Source organism: Epargyreus clarus, unplaced genomic scaffold (assembly GCF_041222505.1).
Source record: "Epargyreus clarus isolate Ecla_fem2 unplaced genomic scaffold, WU_Ecla_fem_2.2 ptg000007l, whole genome shotgun sequence".
In the NCBI taxonomy this organism is placed as follows: domain Eukaryota; kingdom Metazoa; phylum Arthropoda; class Insecta; order Lepidoptera; family Hesperiidae; genus Epargyreus; species Epargyreus clarus.
The window spans coordinates 26,683,923-26,700,701 of NW_027332215.1; the positions used below are offsets into that span (position 1 = coordinate 26,683,923).

Genomic DNA, 16,779 nt, shown 5'->3' on the forward strand with positions numbered 1-16,779 from the left:
AACAAAACCCACTCGGACTATGTAGTGTAGTGTAGCGTACCTGCGACATCCAGGGGCGCTTCCAGCCGGCGGCGAGCGCGTCGGCGGGCGACAGCGACAGCGAGCGGCGCGGCGACGCGGCGCTGGCCGGCTGCGACGCCGCCGCCGCGCCGCTCTCCGGACCCACCACCGTCGACGCGGAGCCCGACGTCGACGAACCTAACACACACAATTGTACTATAGTCCGATATATCATTTTTCCTTTAATTTTTCTGCACATCCCTAAGGTTGACTGGGAGAAAGTGCTATTTAGCATTAAGTCCGCCTTTTGCACCACATTGTTTTTAACATGGTCAATAAAGAGTAAATAAATAAATAAATAAAATACATAATTAGGTGTTCAACATGTTGACAAACAAATGTCTTAATTTACTAGAAAACAATTAAAACTGTTATTATATCCGTTTTAACGTTTAGTAGAAATACTAATAAATTTTGAAATAAATAAGAATGAGTAAGACTTACAATAATTTTCAAACTGAAAAGCAATAAAGTTAGGAAACACATTAAAAAAAGAGGCGAATCAAAATGTATCGAAAAATACACATAAAATTATATCCATTAAACAAATAAAAAATAAAATATGAATTACAAAAAAATGTGAGCCGTCACGGGACGCCTGGCAGATGTGAAACATCGACATTATTTTTAAAAGTAATATGCAGATAAGAACATATTGTGATAGGAACTAAATATGTCATAATGATAAAATAAAATATTACGATTTTTTTCTAGATAACGATGACTATTTATTGAATAAACATTTATTTTCATTAAATACAAGAATTTACGAATTTATTTCAAATCGTGACTACTTAATTCGTTTAATCAGTGACTTCGGTAATAGTTATTGCGCATGGCGACGCGTCGCCACATCGTACACATTACTGCATATAGACTGTAAATATATACCATCGTATAGCCACGGCATGCGTCGCCACGCCAGAAATCGGTTTTACGTGCGGCTATAGATGTTTCACATCAAAAAAAAGTCATTTGTCATTTCATGAACATGAACAGCGTACGAACGTCGTGAACTCACCCTTGTCGGGGGTGCCGCTGGAGGCGTTGGAGAGCGAGCTGGGCCCGGTGGCGGGCTGGCTGCCGCCCTTGGGCAGGTACTTGCGCCCGATTACCGGCGTCTGCGACAGGTCGAACGTGAAGTCCATCGTGCGCCCCGGCAGCTCCTAGAATATAGCGTCGTGTACGTTGAGGATCACATTCAAATAAGTGTACGAATAAGTCACGAATAAACTACAATCAAATAAAATAACACTTAACAAAATAAAAAAAACAGCGTGTGTGTGCTTATGTACACACGTAACAAGTTACATTTCTTTGGCGTATTTAATAGAAAATTAAATAAAAAAGCACGTGTAACAAATTAACGATACACAGAATTAAAAGTACTAAAAAAAGAACTTAGTACCTAAATATATTTTTTCTGCAAATGCCATTCCAGATATTTATAAGCCAACTTTATGGTATATTTTTTTCTAGCGGTTTTATAAAAAAAAAGAGTCCCAACATATAAAATATAGGTGATTGAATAGAAGTAAATAATATTTATATTATAAAAGTAAATTATATAAAGGTATAACTGATTATATATCCTGATATAGATAATACAAATAAAATTTATGCTTACTCTCAGTGCGTAATAACTTATTTGATCACAACAAATAAATACATTTCCACCCACGCTCATGTCTGGCGAAGTACTACTACTAGTCAACTCGATTCTTTCATTTATATCATTTTACTCCCCTTATAAATAAATCAGTTTATTAAATAAACAATGTTTGGGCTACAAAAGATCGGTATTTGACAATTTCTAGTTATTATACATTGTCGAATTTTATCTTTGGTAGGCAAAGAATTGATAGATTAATTATTAATAATGGATTCTAATTATTATTAGCGTTGTTTTTGTACGATGAAGGGGGAACCTTCACTACCCTAATAGTATTAAGATACATGTTACCTTCTTGCTGTGCGATTCCGTGTCGAGCACGGAGGAGGCGTGGTTGTCCCAGTGCGGCGGAACCACCAGCGTGGAACATCGCGTCACCACCAGTTTCAGGATCTTCATCGCCTCCTTGTAGTTGGGGCCATCTTGCTGTATGATCATAATAAAACCATTTTACACCGTATATGATAGCCTTCAACGATAAAAAAAACTATTGCAATGTGTCCTGTTATTATTTATAATGAAAACGTGTATTTGAAGGAAATTCATGCACATATATTTATAAATATTTCAAACGTATCTTTGATTCCTGTGCTGCGGCGTTGTCGCCAAAGGACATTCGGCAAACTGACTGCCGGTACATTGTAATATAAGCTGTAAGTATATTTGTCTCAAAATCTATGACTAATCGCGCATCCCTGTTAATTCGGGGATGTGCGTCTCGCGCGCGAATATGCTTCGTTTCGCTCTTCCCCCCAACAGTAGACATAGTAGCACACGTGTGATCGTAGTGTATGTAAGTATATTGTATGTGTTACGTCGATGAACTTGGCGACGGCGCGCAGCAGGTCCGCGTTGACGGGCTGCGCGGCGGGCGCGTTCAGCTCCACGTAGTACAGCATGCAGTGCAGGATCGACAGCACCGGCAGCTGAAGGTTCACCGAGCCCTGCGGAAACACACCAACATCTTATTATGTACCATTGTTGCGTATGTCACATGACGAATGTTATACAAATGCCAAATAAATACCATTAAATAATGTTTGAATGCGTCAATTATCGGACTAGCGTTAGCATATGTGATTGTTTGTATAATAAAGTGAGCGAAACCTAAAATGAACTTTGGAGAGCGCCTTAATTAAAATTGAGAAAAAAAAATGGGTATCTAATCTAACCATAATTCGCACAAACAAAAAAAATAATAGAAATAACATCTTAAGTTCAAATGAATATAATACTTTGAAATATCTTTTATATAATATAAAACACCTTATAAAATTTAAGGGGCCCTTTAAAACTTATGTCGAATATTGACCTAGAAATGATTGCCAAAATATTTCTGACGTTACAACTGGCATACCTTCTCCAAGACTTCAACGAGAAAGGCCAGCATCTGCAGCGAGAGGTGCGAGTAGGTGTCCCACAGGTACTTGACCACGCACTTGGTCCACTGGAAGCTTTCCTTGCTGAAGGTGCGCCGCGAGTACAGCGTCATCACCGTGCCGAGGTTCTCCAGCTTCTTGCTCTTCTCTGCCGTGAACTGGCGAATGTACTAGTTTTAAAAACTTTGTGACGTAACAAGTGCTAAATTTGTATTTGCATTTGACATGCGGTTGTAGAAATATACATTAAAAAAGCTTTTTAAAAGTATGCTTTTAGTCACTTTATTTTTAGTTTCGTACTCTTTTTAGAAAATGATTTCATTTGATAACCATATCCTAGAGATGCTAAAAAATAATTAACCCGTCACATGATAACTGTAATTGTCATTAAAATTATGTGTGTAAGCGAAATTTCAGCTCAATCGGTTTGCGTAATTGTTAGATTTAAAATAACAAAGCAAGTTATATAAGTTTAAAAAACACGTTACCTTGCGTAACTGAATCTCCGTAGTTACATTTGTTATTTATATTTACCATGACGAGTACATTTTGAATATGTTAAAAGAAGACTTAATAATATTAAAGAAAAAACTGTCGTTATTTACCTATTACCCTTATTTTATGGTCACTCGGATATTGCTTTGATTTCACATGTATACATAGTTGTGTGAATATTTACTTACGCTCCTACGCACCTTTCGTAAGCGTAGTTCAATGGAATGAGAGGCGTCGTAAGGACTCAGACAAGTTATGTTATATGTAAGTAACATACCTGCGCAATATGACAGGCGGCTCGCACGCACAGTTCGTTCGCGTCCTCGTAGTGCAGCAGCATGTAGGGCAGCAGCGCCACCACGGTCATGGGGAAGGCGAGCGACTGCGTGGGGTCGATGACCGGCAGCTCCAGCAGCGGGATCACGTCCGCCAGCACGCCCACCACCGGCTCGTACGTGTTCGGGTGGGTGCAGCCCTGGGGAGGCACACACTTGTTGTTGCACCGATACAATGTCGACGTAGTCGTAGAACAACGACGGATTTGACAAAAATGCAAAATATAATTTTTATCATATTTGGATAACATATTGTCTAAATATTTACTGCATTACAGAAAAAAATCTATGTATTTTAGTTTTCAAATTAATCAGTCGGTATAACGACGGATTTGAAATACGCTCATAGTGAAATGACGTTTGTGATAAACTTGAAATGGCTGCCCTGTAAAGTTTGGTATAATTTGTTAAATGCGACTTTGTTCCTACGACTATGATGTATGTAGATAATAGCTATAGTCTGATTCATAATTAGGTGCCCTAAATGTAAACAAAGAAATGTCATTGTCAAAGTGCGATTACTGGTATTATAAGCCTTAAAAAAATGAGGAGAAACAAAAACTTTAACAAGCTCAACTAAAAACAAAAAATTAATATCTTATTTTTTTTATAATATAAGAGTAGCAGACGAGTATGCAGTCCATCTGATGGTACTGTGTGTGTGTGTATGTGTGTGATGTGGCTACTGCCGCCCATAGACATCTGTAATCAACCTCAGATAGGATTAGATATTCCTACCTAAGGTTGGCCACAGATGCGCCGCTACCCCTGGAACATCTCCGAAAAGTCTGTCTCCCTTACCACACCCTTCAAACTGGAACACAGCAACGCCAAACACTGCTATTATTAGGTAGAAATAAGTGTGGCGGTGGTGCCGCCGGAGTTCATCCACAAAGGGTTCTACCATCTTCAAAAAACAAAGAACTTCACACAATTTAACAAACGCGCTATAAAAACGCAAAAATATTCGAGTTAGACCAACGATCACAAAAATGAAAAAACATCTTAAAAATGGCGGCAGAAAAAATGTATTGGATTGGACGACATTTCAATTGTCTACCATAAATATATTTTGTTATTATTACTGTATGGAACGGAATTAAGGTAATATAAAAATGTGAATTGATCTAAATTTATTTAGATTATTATTTTATCATAATTGTATTACTTTAATATCCTCAAAAATAAGAAACTACCATTTGGTACGTATTTTCTTGACAGGTCAACGCCTTTGTTTAAATTTTGGACACCTAATTATGAATCGGACTATAGGTAAGTAGCTAATGTAGCCATACAGGATGAATTTTTCAAGTGTGCATGGATAGTGAAATCTGAGACTTCTAAACCTCTAATCCACGTAGAATTTGCAAAAAGTACACAAATAAAGTTGAAAGGAATCGATCAAGATGAATTTAAAAAAAAGAACACTATAGTAATACGCTCGACTTACGCTACCCCGACGTACGCGAACCCGGAGTTACATCTTCAGATATCGTCGATTCGTCTTTTGTTTCAGCGACACGCATTTCTCGATTACCAATTATAGAATTACTAATCCCACACTATTAATGTCAATGTTCGCATTTGTTGCGCGGAGTCAGCATAATATGCGATGTTATTTATATGCGTAATCCTACCCTCCGATTTATATGGCTATCGTTCAGTCCCACCTACCGCTTAGGTACGAGGTATTACTGTATATTCCACTGTTCCACCATGGGACAGTGTCGCTTATAAGAATCGAATTCTGGGAAATAATTATTAATGACGAACTAAAGAAAAGCTCATATTAAGGAAACATTTTTTCAGATTGGGTTGTCAGGTAATGCAGTTTTAGTTTTAATCAAAATCGGTTTCGTAATTCCTTCTAGCCTTTTATGCCATTGTTTCCGATTTAGCAATCTACACATACGGCAATATGGCAATTCATGCTGCACAGATAGATATGTAGATGGGTAAAGGGTATAATCGTGTAGATAGACATGTAGAAATAAAAATACTTCTTGATGTATTAAAAAATCGTGTATGCGAAAATGTATGAAATAAAGCTTACATACAATATAGTTGCAAACAATGTCACACCTGTATTTCCATGAATGTCATCGAATGGTTTTATTTCGTATGAGAATCCGGATTTTTGGCTAACTAACAGATTAGTCGTAAAAACTCATAATATGAAAAAGTATAACAATAACCGTTACCGGCTGCTTAAGACACCCTTCAAAACACGCAAATAAATCGACAGACTAATATACCAAGTATAAGAATCATAACAGATCATTATCACATAATTGCAAAAGAATCACAGGGTAGAAGGACATAAGAAAAGGTCAAGGTTTAACGTGTACAAGTTCATTATATAAAACGTCGCAGACTCTCCTCGCGGAGTGCACTGATAAGGTTTCAGAGTAAAAGTTTACAGACGGAAAAATATGAAAAGTTAATCAATGGGATAAAGGCATCACAGGAACTTTTTCTTATCGTTTGCATGATCGTTCGTGATTTTTACAGCTTGATTCTTTGAAAAGGTTACGAATGAAAAGTTCATAGTTTACGTCGGATTTTTAATAAAATTTCTTCTCTTATCTAATTGAATCGGGCATTTTTAATCATAATTTGAAATCAATTTGTTCTTGGTTACATCTTTTCATCATACTTCTGATTATGCTTAACTCAACCAACAAAAACATCAACTAGTCAACAGATTATTTTTCTAGCTTAGACTTAAGAGAACTTAAAACGCTACAGTAGGGAATTACCTGGCGCCAATGACCGTTAATGCATACCTAATTGCGTACACGTGGCGGACTCGGTTATAATTAACATGTAAAGAAATACTTGCTAGGATAAGGACGTTTCGCTCATTATGGCTCCCTGTGGGACAGGATATCAAATGGCGGCATTTCAATGCCGGCCGGCAATGGTTACCGTCAGGATTAACTATTTACCCTGACCTTTATAATGTACTGTGCACATGTTTTATCAATTTACTTGCTAGTTGTATTGTGATTCTACGGAAGGTACTGAATTGGTGATAATCACTGAATTAATGTTTTTACAAAACTTTCGCATACATAATGCGTGTTCAATTTCGAAAAACGTTGCATAAAAGTTAAATTCCTAGAAGTCAAGTAGTAGATTTATGAACCATTCGGACGTCTTTGATTTGTTACCTTCAAGTAAGCTAACAAACGATAATTTTATGATTAAAAATTTGTATTACTAAATATATTTTTCCTACCAAAATATTGATGCACTGCATTTATCATAATTATTAAAACTTTCACTCATTTGGTCGTAACAATCTAGACAAAACTTTCTGAACTTTATTGCAGTTAATGAAGATCTGACGTCATCAAAATGTTATGATAACGAGGTTATGTTAAGGGGAACACGCGGAAACCTTTCGTATATGGTACCGCGTGGGTTTCTAGCAAGTTTCACTTTGAGCATGTTGAATGAATTCATTACGTTGGAAAGTCGTGAAGTCTATTATTGTCATGCATCGTAGTTATTGTTATGCAAGGTGCTTTATAATATTACTCTGTCCGAAGTGCAAATCCTAGGAATGCTAGGAATTTATTATTTCATACCGTCGCTAGAAAGGCTAAAAGTCTAAACCACAAAGAAGCCCCTTCGAACCCTGGAATCATGATGGAAACATGGCGAGAAAACGACAAAACACTCGAGAGTTTGTTGCAAAAATGTTGTCAAAAGTGTGTAGTGAACCATATCGTAACGCGTTGACTAAACCCATTTAACTTTGAAAAAATACTAAGTAGCAGCGGAGTATATGTAAAGCAACATGCAATTATAAGTATGATAATGATAACAAGTATAATAAGCAACATGTAAAGGAAGTGTTGACCTTCAAGAGCAGCGCGTGCAGCGAGGAGGGCGAGTGCGCGGCGTGCGGCTGCGTGCGGTCGAGCCGCTCGCGCGCGTCGGGCCGGTCCAGCGGCAGCCGCGCCATCACGCGCGCCAGCAGCCGCACGCCCAGCAGGAACTCGTGCTCGTAGTCCGACTCCAGCAGCGCCGCGCCCACCCAGAACAGCGTCGCCAGGATCGTCAGCTTGTCGTCCTGGACATTGCATCAGCTTAGCACACGATACTACACTACCTTTCAAGCGACTATTCAAATTACTCCAGATTAAGTATGAAATAGATGCTGGCAATAAAAATATGTGTAATCGTTATAACAATCGCATACGAGAATCGTTCTTTTTTACCATGCTTTTATTAACTTGACCTGTATGTATGTATGTAACGGAAATTTCGTACTCGATTAATAGCTACTTTGAACGGTCCGATTAATTTAAAAATTTTAAAACTTCTAAAGAACCGATGATATTACACGATTTTAGTAATTTTATCCCATTCACATCATTATGATTGTCAAGAATCAGAATAGCTTTTAAGCTATAATTATTTGATTAGTTTTTATAATAGAAGATCGCAACTGTTTTAAAAATTAACAGCATAGTTTTGGCCTAGTAACTATTAAACTGAACCGAAAAGTACCCCAAAAATATTACCGCGACTATTCGTGAATTGCACTATTGATATTTGTACGATTAACAGAAAAAATAAACAATGAATCTCGAATTTTTGCAATATATATAGTTATAACGTTTACATATTTTGTTTTTTCTTTTTCTGTAAAGTATGTATAATAAAATACAAGTTAATACCTGTGTTGCCGAATCTCCAAGAAGCTTCAAGGACTGAGCGGAGCGCGAGCGGCAGAGGTTCGAGCACGCGCCCTTCGCCGCCTCCGAGCACGGCCGCGGACGCGCATCTGCTGCGAGCAACGCCGGGGGACATTGTATGCATATATCAAGGACAGGGGTGAAATGCAAGGGGCAATTTAATGGACGGTCAGTAGAAAAAATCAGTAGAAAATATTGTATCAGTAAACTGTACAATACATATAAATAAATTTAAAAAACACAATGAGGTTTGTTTACTTTCGAAAACCTAAGTTATCCCATATTAGTCTTATATATTGTAAATCAGAAACATATACATATTGATATATTTTGTGAACGAGTTTTTACAAAATACGAGTTAATAAATTAAGTACATAATGACCGAATAATAAAGTTATTACCCACAGATACGAATAAAAAAAATCACATATAACATTTCATAATACAAAATAAAATGTGTAAAGTTTTCTTAATATTATTTTAGTTAGGAAACTCTGAAATCGTGCAATACTGTGATACTGACCGTATATAATAAACAGGTAATGATGACAAATGAGGGGTCGGTACGCTTTTGTTGTGCCAAATGTAAGAGGACGGTGTGTTATACTATTGAGCAGTTATATGTATGAATTTTATTGATTTTTTAATAATTGGCCGATTGCAGTGTAAGTAATGTACCTATATTGATATAGCGATATAATTTTAAAGATGAAGAAAGATACAGTTACGAAGTGTAATTAAGGTAAGTTTACAATTAATAATTTCATTTTGGTGTTGTTGCATTTTTTTACAAATTAAGCAAAAAAATGATTAGCACATCTACTATTTTTTACCTATTGTGAGTGTACGTGGTGATTGTGTGGGTGTGAAAGTGTCTTGAACATTTACGCCCATTATTAATAAATCAATCTATCCAATTTTTGTCTACCTAAGATCGGAGTTTGAAACTTTGTAGTGGGCAGGAATTCTGAAATTTCGATGTTTGGTGGACAAAAGTTGGGATAGATTGATTTCTGATAACGGGCGTTAGGTGGTGGGAGCCAGTTACCGTGCGGCAGCTTGTCGCCGGCGGGCGGCGCGTTGTTCTTGCGCATGCAGTACGACACCGAGTAGCTGGTGCTGCGCGTGTGGTTGCTCACGCAGCCCACGCACACGCCCGGCGACCGCTTGCCTGCCGCCGCCAACAAACAAACTGTGTATGCCCGCTTTTATCTCGTAGTCCCCGATTATGCTCCCTCTCGTTGTGTAGTGCACGAGTATTTTTGACCAGTGTTATTTAAAATGGGTCACGAGTCCACTTTGCGGGCGCTTGTGGACTAATGAGGATGAAGGGACTAGTGATGATTGATGAGCAGCGTTTATACTGATTAGAGGCAATAGCATTTGTCTGCGATTCTTTTCGAAGAAGTGGAATGATTAATTCTAATTTGAAATTATTTTTGATACATATCTTTAATAACATCATTCTGGTATATCTTTCTATAAAACCCATAAAACGTGTTTGCGTTGTTTGTACGTGAATATTAAAACTCACCAGCGCTATAAGCGTTCCCATTGGGTTGCTGCCCGCCATCCTTGTTGTTCAGATTGGGGGTCGACTTGAATATATCCCTCATATAGTCCAGAGGCCTGAAGTTAGACTCCAACGAGTCGACGGCCGCCTCGAGCGTGAGCAGCAGTTCGGTGACGTAACCCTGCATGTCCTCGCCCTGCTCGGCCACGGTCTCCACCAGCCGCGAGAGGATGTCGGACACCATGCGCCCGGTCATCGCCACGCCGATAAAACGGAACACCTAGCCGGGTGGAAACAATGCCTTATTCTACGATGAGTTTACCCACTCGCATATTGGTATAGCATGATGGACGATGAAAACCTCTCCCAATATAAAAGGCGTATGCGTAGTTTAATGAAAAGTTTTATTATGTAGCGAGTGTTCATGAAACGCGTTTCTTTTGTTTATTGTGATCCAGATACATAAGTCGTGGTAGGTAAAAAATGAATCAAGTTCGCGATAATATTAGTCTAAAATCATATACATACTATATGGAATGTATAACTAAATAAGGCAAATATTCACACGTGTGTATAATTCGATTTGCGTTACGGATAGGCTATCGAACGAAGTTTTTATTTTTCGTGTTTAATCCACGTATACCATGGTTATCATGCAAACAAAAAAATATAAAATACTCAAATGAATTTGCTTCAGAAAAATATCGCTAAGTAATTTTATCTGTGTATTCGTATGTTGTACCAATAACATATATAATTTATGTTGTCACTTTGTGGATAAATGACCTACAGTGGAATCCGTGTATAATGACATCGAAGGGAATTGACAAACACGTCATAATAAGCGGATGTCATACGTCATGCGGACGCCATTTCATGAAAAAAAAACTTTTTTTTATATAAATATGTACTTATGTATGTATTTTGATAGAGAAACATAGCATAATAAATAAAAATAAAAATAGCACGTTAATCATTTTCAATATTGCTATTAAAATCGTGATAATAATTCTGCAGCTTTTAATGCCTCTTCTGCGGTAGGTAATGGTTCTTCCTCGACTTCCTCTTCCTCATCACTTTTGAGTTGTTCCTTAACATTCATGTTCTGTAAGAGATCTTCATCGGTTGGTGCTTCGGATGTGAGGAGAGCGCTATCAATGTCAACATAATCTTTATTTTTATTTTTGTACACCTTAAACTAAGGGTTGCAAAGGGTAAACTTAATGCCTAATGGCATTCTCTGCCAGTCGACCCTGGGTGATGGCGACAGCATGTGGTAGGCATAAACATAAATCTTTCCACATTTCCGGTGCTGCTAAAGAATCTGAGTCTAGGTTTTGTGACCACAAAGATCAACGAACATTACCGAAGATGTAAAAAATCATGTCGTCATGTCGGTCATTAAATGTCCGGACATAATTTATCGACAATGGGCGACATGTCACTGTAAGGGAAGTCATTATACCTGATTTTTTTACAAAGAATTTTATATGAAAACCAAACTTCGCTGTGTAATTACGTCATAATAAGCGGTTGGTCAATATATACGGAGTCATAGTAAACGGATTCTACTGTATTTATTTATGTATCTATGAATTTTATTATAAGTGTATAACATGTATACCAGGTCGGTGACGTCTGTCAGTAGTTCAGTACGAGCAGTACCTGTAGCGACCTGCCGGCGTAGTGTCTGGAGGGGCAGGAGAGGCCGAGCTGCAGCGCGGTCTGCGCCCAGCGCTCCGAGATGAGCGCGTGCGGCAGCGACTCGCGGAACACGCGCAGCGCGTGCCGCACCAGCGTCGCCATCTGCTGGCAGCTGCGCAGCGTCCACACTGCACGGAAACACCACTCACTCTACTCACTCTACTATTGCAGGAACACTATCACACGTCTTTAAACAACGTTTAATGTTCATTTAACTAATATGTAGTTTAGAAATGCTCCGGATATTAATACTTCTTACGAATGTGTCGCATAAATACATATAAAAATTAAATATGGCGATATTTTATAGGTATTTGCAGAGCTTATCGTTTTCAAATATAACTACGATTATTATATCGGTTTTAATATTCTAAGTAACTAAACACGACAAAATTAAGAATATACCTAATGGAATTACTATTACAGTAATAATAAAATAACCTTTAGCGGTGATATCCTCATACTGCCACAGCGGCATGTGCGTAGGCCGGCCAGCGAGGTAATGCACCATTGACTTGATGACGTCGGCCACGGGCAACTCCGCCGGCGGCGCTTCCGCAGTCGCCTCGCGCTCCGCCTCCGTCTCCGCGGTCACTATTACCGGTAACGACGGGTAATTGTCACCTTCAGCTAATACAAATAAAAATACAATTCACCATAGTATATATATAGAGATTAAACCTTATATAAGCTATTGTTCGAATTTTAATATTCCGGAAACAGTACATACCTTCAGGCGTTATTTGCGGGTCAGAAGAGAGCGAGCGCGCATGCGCACGCGGCGAATGCGCACATACTGGATAGCCATCAAATACTGCGTCAGGTTCTTAAAAACATTATTAATCAGACAATATTTTTGTTTTTGAGCAATGTAAACAAGATAGCATTCTTTAATACTAAATGGAAATTCAAACGAATTACCCTCAATACCCAACGAATTTCCAAAAGATAAGTTTAAGAAGTAATAAAAGAATCAAATATCCAACCAAACACGTAGTTTGATGATTCCATGGCGGAATCCGGTCGGCTTTGGCGAGGGCAAACGTGACCCTCGCAACCAATTGACTTAAGCACCCTTGTTTACAAACAAAAGTGGTACATCGCACAACGCTATCAATCTAGAGGGTGGACAGGGTCATCGCGAATATGGGTTTACAGGTTAGTAATATCTGGTGCGTGTAACAATCCAAAACTATAGTAAGCGTATATTGATTTGTATCAGACTGCGAAAGGTAATGTTTTCGGAAGGTGTCTGTCTATGTATGTCTAATTTTTGGCACTCCCTACGGAGAAAAGCCTGACGCAATTTAACATATGAAGTGTCATTGGATTCGACAAAATTGTAACCAGTCGGGTTTTTTTTGTATTCATAATACTAGATTCCTTATATTTTTATCAAAATAAATACAGTTATCGAATGCGTACTTATACGAGTACGTATTGTTTATATTATCTTCATAGTAAGATTGTATTTTAGTATTTGATATAATGTTTAATTAACTCTAGCAGTACTAGGGATAAACTTATTTAACCAAGCATTTAAAAAAAATATCTAACAAATGACCAATGCAATTAAAATTGTCACACTATTTCAAGGGTAGAATGCATTCCGAGACGCGACGTGTGCCACGCCGGCCGCGTGCTAACCACGTGAATGTTATTGGCAAACAAGTGTGTTATCACAACAACTGCTATCAATCTAGGGGCGTGACAGAACCCATCGAGAAAATGGATTTATCGGACACCGATGCTGTTCAATACATAAACAATATACATGTTTTGTGTGGTCTCTATTATGATAATATTAGACGAGAACTGTCTGACAGGAACCGTTTAAAATCCACGATGGCTGCACCTTTTGGCTTAAATTCAAATCATTTATTTGCTTACTTCTATTTATTTACTTCTTTGAAATAAAAATAATAATATTGTTTATTATATTGCAAAATAAATGTATATATACAGGTCAAGGACTGGTGGTTGAACCCTTAGTGTTTCGATTCTGACGACACCACCGCCAGACCTATTTCTGCCTAACAACAGCAGTGTTAGGCGCTGCTGTATTCTGGTTTAAGGGTGTGGTAAGGGAGACATACTTTTCCGAGGCGTTTCAGTTTAGCCCCCAGGGGTAGCGTCGCATCTGTGGCCGACCTCAGGTAGGAATCTAATCTTATCTGGGGTTGATTACAGAATTAGTTAATAATTATAATTATTTTTAAGTATCTCATTCTAAGCAATGTAAAAGTCTTATGAGAAATAAAGATTCTCAAACCTAACTGGGCGGCGGTAGCCACTTACCCTCATGCTCGTCTGCTACTCGTATATGTATTAAAAAAAAATACCAGTGAAGTTGTGAGTGATGACGGGCATGGCGGGCGGCGCGAGGCCGAGCCCGAGCTGCGCCGAGCGCGCGGCCAGCAGCACGCGCGCCACCGTCAGGTGGTCGTGGTGCGCCGCCACCGCCACCAGCAGGTTCAGCAGCAGCTGCCGGCAGTGCTGGTGCACTATCCACCTGCACCGCACCGTCACAACAATCACTATCGATTCTACACTTCACTCTATAAAAGTGCCTAATATGTTTTTTTCACAAAATTGAGCACTTTCTTTTACTTTGCTATTTAACATTACCTTATTTCTTTTAAGCGAAATTATCAGTTCAAACTCAAACATTCGGTCCTCTGTTAATAAGTACATAACTATAGATAAAAATCGAACGTAAAGTATAAATAAAAATGAAGTTTTAATCAAAATAGTCCCATTCCTGTCGCCGCCAACACATAACGTATCCGTCAACGTCGGGGCTGTACCTAAACATACCTAGAAGAAACTTATTAACATAAATATTGATGTAAAGTACTTAGTTTCTTACAGAAAAATATATCAAACCTCGTATGATCCATGCCGAGGAATACGATGTGCAGCATCAGCGGCACGTGGATGGACCAGTCCAGCTCCACGCCGTCCAACACCACGTCGCAGAGCAGCATCACCGCCACGTTACATCTATATATTAGTTACATCTATAGATCATATAGATTTAATAAATAAACGCCAACTGATATTGAACAATATTTACTGCGTTTAATTGAGACAATCTCCGAGGAGCCACTTACTTTGGTAATACCAATATATCACACCGTATGTGTTACTTTGATAAGTGTATTTGCTATTTCACTAATTGCTAAATACCTCGTGTCTAATACGAGACAAATGTCTTGTTCTGGCATCAGTAAGGGATTTTTTTGTAGCAATACAGTGAGCTCTTACCCAGTTAAACAAATTTACAACCGTATGTAATTATTTTAATCCAATAATTTCAAATTTATAAATAAATAGTCGTCATAAATGAATAAAAAACCTATAAAAGCTGAATTAGTGAGGAGGTTCGACAACGACTCGACGACAATGACAATCACCACACCAACCAACCATTAATACCGATGAAATTAAGACTTTCCATAGAAGCTTAATATAAGTAACATATTATTATAACATTAACAAAGTACAAAATAGAGAACATTTAGGCAAACGTCAATAAATACGTGAAATTAAAGGAAAAGACGAAGGCGACACAAGCATGCGAGGTAGAACGAACGAACGTGTAGTTTGGGAGAATTGCAGTACAAACAGTAAGCCACTCGAAATTAACACAGTAGAAATTAGAACGCAGAAGTGTCGTAAGAAAAGTTTAAGTAAGACTGTAAACAAAAATATTTTCAAACAAAAAATACAAATAATATACATGTACTAAATTTTTTTTATGCATACATGGTTAATAATCCATGGCATGCATCACTGAAACAGAAAATACTTTCATTGTATGATTTTACTGCGAACAAACGTCTATGTTAGTAGCGAGGAATGATAGAATATCTGTGTCACACGGCGTGACGCGTAATTTATAACGTCATTTAAAGTTATTCTCTGTATTAAATTTCATTCTATCATTCCCTTTATAACTCACACGTTTATATGACTAGAACTATGCTGCAAAATCTTCGTAAAACACTTAATAATATAAATTGCGTACGAGTCCATTTAATATTATCTAAACTAAATTAACGTTTTCACTAATGTTATGGTTTGTTTTCTCGGATTTATTTGTGTTAATCTGGTTAAATCCATAAGCGCAGCTTTTAATTGAGAGTATGTTGCAATAAAAGATTGGATTACATCTACATTTCTGATTTTCTTAAAGCAAATTCAAGCAAACTCATTCATACACAGTTATGCACTAACACGAGGCCTACTTCTTGTTTTCGCGGCTACTTATCATTGTATTGCTGTTATTTCATTTTGGTCCCATTTTTTATTGAAATGAAACCACATAAGCAATGGAAATAGCTATTGTCTAACTGTTTAGCATGTTTACATATCTGTAACTTATTAGTAAACATAATTATTTTATAACAAAATTTACTAATACTATTACCTTTTACCTTATATAATTTCATTGAAATTGCAATAAATTTTGATAACGATACCTAGAGAAAACAGAAAACAAAATAATCTTCTGATTTTTTTAGGAAATCGATTTGAACAATCGTCATTCATGGTGTATTGAAGTTCATTTTTACGACTATAGTTTATTCATGTTAAATAACACACGTCTAAAGGGCAGTAAGATCTGTTGAACATTTAATGTTTTATGTATTATATATGTATATTAAGATTTAATTTTAAATATGAAATGTGAAGAATAATAGCAATATGTTGACCAATTTTTTTAACATAATGGCAAGAAAAGTAATTATAAAATGTTAAAGAACAACAGCTACAGGATGTCAATTTGATTTTAGAGGACCAGGTCCCCAAGTATTATATTAATCTTGTAAAGATAAATTTCTTCCTACGTTTTCAGTTCGGAGGAAACATTGAATAGAGAACGATTGCAACATAGCGTAATTAATTA

The 16,779-nt window shown here is 37.5% G+C and overlaps 1 protein-coding gene across 1 annotated transcript in view; it reads right to left on the reverse strand.

The window, feature by feature from the left end:
• fry (microtubule binding protein furry) overlaps positions 1-16,779 on the reverse strand; it is a 156,029-nt gene that overhangs the window by 19,927 nt on the left and 119,323 nt on the right. The window contains exons 33-47 of the mRNA XM_073075401.1: positions 14,754-14,870; positions 14,210-14,379; positions 12,598-12,693; positions 12,309-12,497; positions 11,829-11,995; positions 10,185-10,443; positions 9,699-9,821; positions 8,633-8,739; positions 7,810-8,022; positions 3,884-4,081; positions 3,090-3,269; positions 2,548-2,676; positions 2,024-2,158; positions 1,082-1,226; positions 41-198 (exon numbers count right to left, since the gene is read on the reverse strand). Of these exons, the coding sequence (XP_072931502.1) occupies positions 41-198; positions 1,082-1,226; positions 2,024-2,158; positions 2,548-2,676; positions 3,090-3,269; positions 3,884-4,081; positions 7,810-8,022; positions 8,633-8,739; positions 9,699-9,821; positions 10,185-10,443; positions 11,829-11,995; positions 12,309-12,497; positions 12,598-12,693; positions 14,210-14,379; positions 14,754-14,870 (2,386 nt within the window). The remainder of the gene's footprint in view (positions 1-40; positions 199-1,081; positions 1,227-2,023; positions 2,159-2,547; positions 2,677-3,089; positions 3,270-3,883; positions 4,082-7,809; positions 8,023-8,632; positions 8,740-9,698; positions 9,822-10,184; positions 10,444-11,828; positions 11,996-12,308; positions 12,498-12,597; positions 12,694-14,209; positions 14,380-14,753; positions 14,871-16,779) is intronic.